Source organism: Mus pahari, chromosome 12, assembly GCF_900095145.1.
Source record: "Mus pahari chromosome 12, PAHARI_EIJ_v1.1, whole genome shotgun sequence".
In the NCBI taxonomy this organism is placed as follows: Eukaryota; Metazoa; Chordata; class Mammalia; order Rodentia; family Muridae; genus Mus; species Mus pahari.
In genome coordinates this window covers 27512000-27517740 of record NC_034601.1, presented here as the reverse complement: position 1 = coordinate 27517740, position 5741 = coordinate 27512000, and the positions used below count along the sequence as shown (strand labels likewise).

The window sequence follows — 5741 nt, the reverse complement described above, 5'->3', positions numbered from 1 at the left end:
GCCCTTCCCTCCACCTCAGGAATGAGGTAGCTGGGCCCCTGAGACCTGCACTCCTGGCATTTTATTGCCTTGTCCTAAGAGCTGTGCTTGGTACACAGGGTAAACTTCGGGACTCAAGAGACATGGTAAACTGTCTAAGGTCTCAGTGCTCCCAAGGCCCTGATCTCACTCCCTAAAATCTCCCACTGAACCTCCGCAGCCGAGTCCCCTTTACCCTGGTGCATCCGTCTCTGCTCATTCACACTGTGGGGTCTCTCACTGAACTAGGAGCTCACCAATTAGGCTAGCCTGGCAGGCCAGCAGGGCCCAGAAACCTATCCATCCCCACTGCCCCAGGTGTGCGATTTCAAGCTTACCCTCCCAAACTGAGCTAGGGATTAAAGCCAGATCTTTTCCTTTGGTGGGTGAGTGCTTACTGGCCAAGCCCCAATTTGGCTTTTTAAATGAAGCCCTGTTGCAGGGCAGTGGTGGCATGCACCTTTAATCCCAGCACTTGGGAGGCAGAGGCAGATGGATTTCTGAGTTTGAGGCCAGCCTAGTCTACAGAGTGTGTTCCAGGACAGCCAGGGATACACAGAGAAACCCTGTCTCAAAGAACCAAAAAGAAAGAAAGAAAGAAAGAAAGAAAGAAAGAAAGAAAGAAAGAAAGAAAGAAAGAAAGAAAGAAAGAAAGAAAGTCCTGTCAAAGTGATCAGAAATCTCACCTCACAGCTCTGACACTTAGATGCTACGCAGCCCCCACTTGGCTTGGTCTTCAGGTCCAGCTATGTAGCTAAGTCCCTTCTCAACCCAGCAGCAACAGAGGTACACAGGCCGCCTTGGCCTTTTCAGCCAGCCACCCCCACCACGAGCTCAACCAGACTCTGACCCAGAAAGACCTCATCCCGGGGTCTCCCCACTTCCAAGGGACCAGAGTCTGTGCTTCCTCCGCTGGATCAAGTGAGGACTTTGTCCTTCTTTTCTCGACCTAGCGGGGAATTTTTTCTTGGGTCCAGTGAGCCTTAGAGGGCCCCTTAAGGGAGCGTGAAGTTGGAAGGAAGGGTTGGGTAATTCAGCTTCAAGGCCGTGATCAAAGGCATTTGTCTGAAAGTGGTGGAAGGGACCACGCCCTAAGCTGTGGGGAGGAGTCAGGAGACGGGGCACAGCACAGAGGATCAAATTCCTCAGGGATGAACTCTGAGATAAAAAGCTTGACACTGAAGGCTTGAGGAGGTAAAGAAACAGGCGTGGAGGCTCCACTTACCGTTTAGCCTTCCCCAGCGAACAAGGCTCTGAGAGCCTCAATACCGGACACGTCACCCCTCAGTGGCTGTCCCTGCCTGACCCTCCTCGTCCTCAGCGTCTGCCTGAGAGAAAAGAAGGATGGAGCCAGGCAGGACTCATATCAAACTTGACCCCAGGTAAGGACGGGTAGCAGGTCTTGGGCTGGGAGCCAGCTGTTAAGAAGCAGCAGCAACCCCTAGGCTCTGGCCTGTGCCTCCCTGACTCGCTCACTGGGCCTTTGACTTTGAGCACTCCAAACAAGATAAGATTGAAATCTGTCTGACAGTCCCCTTGAGCCTCAGGGAAGCTGTGGGGTTGGGTCATGTGTGGCCACTTCAGGGCTGTCTACTGTCTCTGAACATGGGCAGGAAAAGATTACAGAGATTAGGGCTGCAGAAGGCGATCCTTGACAGGCACAGAGGCCTCGACCAACAGAGGGCAGGCCCATCTTGATACTACAGGATTACCTTTTCTTTTCTTTTCTTTTCTTTTCTTTTCTTTTCTTTTCTTTTCTTTTCTTTTCTTTTCTTTTTCTTTTCCCTTCCTTCCTTCTTCCTTCCTTTCTTCCTTTCTTTTTTTATGTAACCTCAGCTGTCCTGGAACTCACTCTGTAGACCAGGCTGGCCTCAGATTCAGAGATCCGCCTGCTTCTGCCTCCTAAGTGCTGGAGCCAAAGCTTTTTTTTTTTTTTTTTTTAACCACAGTCCAGCTTACTTTGTTCTTTTTCTTTTTCCTTTCTTTCTTCTTTTCTTTCTTTCTTTTTTTCTTCTTCTGACAGTCTTACCATGTCCTTGTACAGTTAAAGCTGGCCTCAAACTAAGATCCTCCTGCCTCAGCCTCTGCGTTACCACGCCTGCTAAGAATCTTCTCTTTCCCTTGCTTGTCCTCCCTGGCCAGCTGAACTACTGCCCTGATGGAGCTGCCCCTGGCTAACTGCGTTTTATACTCCAGCCCAAGCCAGTTCTCCAGAGCCTTGAGAAACAGTGCACTATCTCCTTGCATTCAGGAGTCTCTGAGATGGACTAAATGCTTACTGTGCAGTCTGCCACAGCTCTTCCCCCGCTGCCTGCTTCTGAGCAGACCCGTGTCTCTCCAGGTACACAGCAGAACTCCTGGAACTTCTGGAAACCAATTACAGCATTTCCCCTGCCTGCTTCTCTCACCCTCCCACGGCAGCCCAACTCCTGAGAGGTGAGTCAGGGGGCCCCCTAGAGGAGCTGGAAGCCAGGACATCTAGGGGAGCTGAGAAAAGCTGGCTCTCATCTGGGTGGCCAGCGTGGTGTTCAAAATGGCCAAGGCCTTGGAGAAGGGCAACTTGCCCAAGGCAACAATGGGCCACAATGAGGCATGAGACTCTATCCCAGGAGACAAACCTGAGGCTGAGCCTCCACTCACTCCAGTCTCAAGATACATTCAAACTTGTGACCCTGAGATCTGGGACATTTATTTGTGTTCTCAACTTTCAAGATGGTACCAAATAACCCAAGCCCCGGAGTTCCCTTGGAGTGTGCACATGGTCCCTAAGATAGCTCACAGCATGGCAGAAACCTGAAACCTTATCTTCCCAGTATGGAACTGTGGAACTGCGTTTGAAAGTGGAAGGCACGGGGTGGAATTGAGTTCATTCACTGGGTCTCCAAACTATTGAGAGCAAAGTGACCGCGTGTGCTTCTAGGAGGGAAAACTCTCAGGCCAGTTTTATTTTGTCTCCTACACCCTGGTTAACTATTTCTGCGATGTGAGACTCTTGGTGACTCCTTCCAGAATAGATTCCTTCTAAGCAAGGGGGTGTGGTTATGTGCAGTAGGAAACAGATGTCGCCAGGTTCTTGGGCTAAGGATAGCTCTGTTTCAGATGCTCTGAGTCAGACTGCTTTCAACTGCTGATGTCCAGAGATACCTAGTGGCACTCTGTAGCACATGCCAGCAAGTGGCTGCTACATCTAGCTCCAAAGCACCTTCTATTTCGAGAATAGAGCTAGCAGGACAAACATCATCTTAAACCAGCAGTTCACAGCCCAGGAGGTATCTGGCATGTTTGAGTGACCACACTGGAGGTTGCCTGTCCTTTGTTTGTTTTTGCTTTCTTTTTTCAAGACAGGGTTTCTCTGTGTAGCCCCAGCTGTCCTGGAATTCACTCTGTAGACCAGGCTGGCCTCAAACTCAGAAATCCGCCTGCCTCTGCCTCCCAAGTGCTGGGATTAAAGGAGTGTGCCACCATTACCTGGCAGTTGGCTGTCCTTAACATCTAATATGTAGGGGCCAAGGAGGCCACTAAACCACTTGCTGGTCACAGCACAGCATTCTACAGTTCAGACCTTAAACTCAAAAGTGTCAGTGGGACTCGGGCTCTGAAGCCTTGTGTCACACGATGCTGATTCTCATGTCACCTTGCCACTACATGTGCAGGTAGAACCCGAGAGGATTCGGAATCAGGTTAACTCCTCAGGTCTCATAGTCAAGGTCAAGCAGGCTGCCTGGTGAGGCTGGAGCAGGAGAGAGCTGGGTAGTGCAGAGTAGGTGATGGGCATTCCTGGGGTCGGGGTGGAGATGGAATGAACCAGTGGGGTCCCTACACTGAAAAGCTAAATCTGGCAAGGTCAAAGGTTACTTGTGGAGGAGCTTGAGGTAATTGAGGGCTGGGCAGGTGAGGTGGGGCCTGAATGGGGTCGAACCCGAGGGTTGTACTTTATCCTCAAGACAGGCACTAATTCGAGCTGTAAGAGTGGGAAGGGCTGAATGGAGTGTTCAAGGACCATTAATCAGTAATCAGAATGACCTGGGGAGAGAGGGGAACCTCGGAGAAGCAGGGAGAAGACAGTGCGGTTGTTGACCCTATTTAGCTGGAGAAAGCAGAGGCTAAGCCAGGACAACAGGAAAGAAAGACATGGAAAACACAGCCAACCCAAGGAGCAGGAGCCCTGGTAAATATTTAGACAGGAGAGTATGATTCTGAGCAGTGGCAATTACAGGCAGAGGACTCAGAGAGGAAGAAGGAGGCTCCTTCTAGCTCCTCCTCCTCCTCCTCTCACTCATTCATTTATTTCGGTTGTTTTTGAGACAGGGTCTCTGCAGGCAGCCAGACTTCCGTGAGGGTCCACACAGAAGGGTGCTGTGGTGTGGGCTCCTAGGAAGAGGTACCAGACAGCAGCTACCCCCAAGGAAATACCTCCCTGGGAAATTAGCTTTAACTTGGTCAGATTAAGGTGATATAAAATGCAAACTTTTTTTATAAAGAAAAATTAGAAATTGTCTGTATGATTAGAAACAGCAAATCATTTCCTATTTAAGAAAGGGCCATGAGATGGCTCAGCAGGGGTGGGGGAGTGCTTGTGGCCCAAGCCTGAAGACCTGAGTTTGATTCCCAGGACCCGTGTTACAAACATAAAAAGGCTGATGAGAAGGCATGTGTCTGGAGTCACGGCACACTTCTGCTGTAGATGGGAGGGGAGGAAGGACACGGGCTTGGCAGTTCACCCACCAGTTAACCTGGAGCCAGTGGTGCCACAGCAGGGACAGGAGAGACCCTACCTCAAACCAGGGAGAGAACTGACTCATGAAAGGTGTCTTCTCAGCTTCACTTTTGTACCTTGGCATGTGCAGCCACAATCACATGAATGTATGTACACATACAAGAGGGGGGGAGGAGACATGCACACAGACACACATGTGTGCACACATGCAAACGCACATGTACATTCGAGTGCACACACATTTGCACAGGCACACATACATGCACATGTGAGTGTACACATGCACACAGGTATGCACACACAGACACACTTGCACACACAGGCTCACATGAACAGGTGCATGCACACACACATTTGTACACACAACCACACAGGCACACTGGAAAGCACAATCATGAGCATAATCAGTTGCAATCACAAGCATTAACTATATGAGGCAAACACAGGAGTTTTTTCTTTTTCTTTTTGTTTGTTTGCTGTATAGAAAACAAAAGGTACCATAAACAAAGTCAAAGCTCTAATACACAGACACAGAAAGGGTATTTTTAAACCTTGAGCCAACAAAAAATTGGTCATGGGGTGGGACTCATATATACAGCTAAATATTCCATAAAAGAAGCATATATGGGCTCAGTAATTCAGGTGTGTCATCTTGGCTACTCAGGAGGCTGAGGCAGGAGACTTGTAAGTTCTAGGCCAGTCTGGGCAACTTAGATTCTGTCTTAAAAGTTTCTTTAAAGAAGTGTGCAGCAGTTTATCTCAGTGGTAGAGTCCCTGCCTAGTGTGCAAGATAGGACAGAGCAGAGCAGAGCACGGCACAGCACAGCACAGCAGAGCACAGCAGAGCACAGCACAGCACAGCACAGCACAGCACAGCAGAGCAGAGCAGAGCAGAGCAGAGCAGAGCAGAGCAGAGCACAGGACAGCACAGCACAGCACAGCAGAGCAGAACACAGCAAAGCAGAGCACAGCAAAGCAGAGCACAGCAGAGAAGAGCACAGCAGAG

The 5741-nt window shown here is 49.8% G+C and overlaps 1 protein-coding gene across 1 annotated transcript in view; it reads left to right on the top strand.

Moving 5' to 3' along the window:
• The first annotated feature begins 1015 nt into the window (after window positions 1–1015).
• The window catches only part of Slc51a (solute carrier family 51 alpha subunit), a 13309-nt gene continuing 8583 nt past the window's right edge, over window positions 1016–5741 (top strand). The window contains exons 1-2 of the mRNA XM_021209223.1: window positions 1016–1400; window positions 2360–2454. Coding sequence (XP_021064882.1) covers window positions 1363–1400; window positions 2360–2454 — 133 coding nt within the window. The 5' untranslated portion in view covers window positions 1016–1362. The remainder of the gene's footprint in view (window positions 1401–2359; window positions 2455–5741) is intronic.